Raw genomic sequence first — 1,642 nt, forward strand, 5'->3', positions numbered from 1 at the left:
ACGGAGCCTACGGTAGGAGCCGCCTCTGACCCGTGGCCGCCTTTGCCGAGTTGGGGGGGCCCTCGGAGGAGGGGCACATCTGAGATCTTAAACGCCCGCGCTGCAGCCGCGGCCTCATCCTGCTCCCAGGGCCTGCATCCCTCCCTGCGCCGTGCCCACTCCCCCTCTTCACTCCCTGTCGCCCTGCGGACCCTCCGGGGAACCCTTGCTCTCCCTCGGGCCGACGGGCCGGGACGCACGCGCATGCTCCGCCCGGGGAGGTCCCGTTATCTGGGTGGCTCAGATGCCCGGCGGGGGAGGGGAGGCGCGGCGACCTGGGCTTCGCAAAGGGACAGGGCCCCAACCTCTCCCAACCCCCCTCCTCTTCCAGTCCCCTTTGTCCACTTCTTACTCCTGCCCACATCCCTCTGGAGGTCGCCGGCACGGGCTTTTGGCTCGATGGGGAAACTGAGGCAAGACTCGGCAGACCGAATGCAAGGGTGGGAGCCCATCGGGTCTGGCCCGCCGCCTGGGGAGGGCGGAAACCGGGGCGCCTCCGGTGCGGGGGCAGGTAGGAAGCCGGAAACCATTGGCTAACTTTCCCTGCCCTGTGCAAAGGGTTGGGGGTGCCCCCTCCCCGGAGCCTCTGAAGGCGGCCTGCACCTCAGGGCGCAGGGACTGGAGCCAAGATGAGGCCCCTCCCCAACCACGCCCTGTTGCGCTTCTCTTCCTCTGGTTCCCACGGCGGGGACTGGGAGGAACAGTCCTCAGTTTCTCCTTTCTCTTCTCCCTTTTGTGTCCCGAGGGCCGATCGGGTCACACGCCCCACAAGGCAGTGCCTTGGGGCAGAGAGGCCCTGCCACCCTCGTAGTGTGACAGAAACTTCCTGGAAACTGTAAGACTGAATGGCCTTGGGGAAGGGGCCGGAAACCACTCAAAAATGAAAAACAAATGTGGCAGAGCTGTGCCTCTCTCCCTCCCCTCCCCCAAGTCCCACCCCCTAGAGACTGTGGCCTCAGGAGGCTGCAGAGACACATCTGGGGGAGGCTGGGACACTCCCTGCCCCGCCCTCTCAAGAGGGAGGCAGGGGACCTGGCTACCACCCAGCCACTCCCCTTCTTGCTTGAACTTGCCAGTCTCCTAAGGGTCTCCCTTGTTCTTGGTTTTGGCTCAAGCCCCAGATCCTGCAGTGGCCCATGCTGTGCATCCCTGGGCTGTGGCCAGCTATCTCTGATCTTCAAATTTTAGTCTGGGCTCCAGGCCTGGCCCGGCCTGCCTGTAGGCGGCACCTGAGAAATCTTTGGGCTCCATGAGGCCAGACTGCAGTCGGGATGGGGGACAGAGTGGACAATGATGTTATTCAGCCAGCCTTGAGTCTGCCCAAAGGGAGGTAGCCATGGATGGGCCTGAGCAAACCCTCCCAGCCCTGCCAGGCTCACAACCGAGACAAGGGACCTCTGTGCCCAGCAGACCTTATGCTGGGCGCCGGGAGCACATTCTATCTACAAACATTTATTGAGCATCTTATAAGGTGGGGTCTGGACACTGAGTATACAACGGCGAACAGAGCAGAATCCTTGACCGCAGGGAGTGGACAAGGGAATAAAGATGTAATGCTAGGTTGTTGTAAGTGCTGTGAAGCGAAGGACAGGATACAGTGAAT

The 1,642-nt window shown here is 62.2% G+C and overlaps 1 protein-coding gene across 2 annotated transcripts in view; it reads left to right on the top strand.

The window, feature by feature from the left end:
* Positions 1-423: 423 nt before the first annotated feature.
* SLC44A2 (solute carrier family 44 (choline transporter), member 2) overlaps positions 424-1,642 on the top strand; it is a 40,103-nt gene continuing 38,884 nt past the window's right edge. For both annotated transcript variants that reach the window (XM_015565331.1, XM_015565332.1), the window contains exon 1: positions 424-550. In XM_015565331.1, coding sequence (XP_015420817.1) covers positions 439-550 — 112 coding nt within the window. In that variant the 5' untranslated portion in view covers positions 424-438. The remainder of the gene's footprint in view (positions 551-1,642) is intronic.

The sequence above is a fragment of the Myotis davidii genome, unplaced genomic scaffold (assembly GCF_000327345.1).
Source record: "Myotis davidii unplaced genomic scaffold, ASM32734v1 scaffold1439, whole genome shotgun sequence".
Lineage (NCBI taxonomy): Eukaryota > Metazoa > Chordata > Mammalia > Chiroptera > Vespertilionidae > Myotis > Myotis davidii.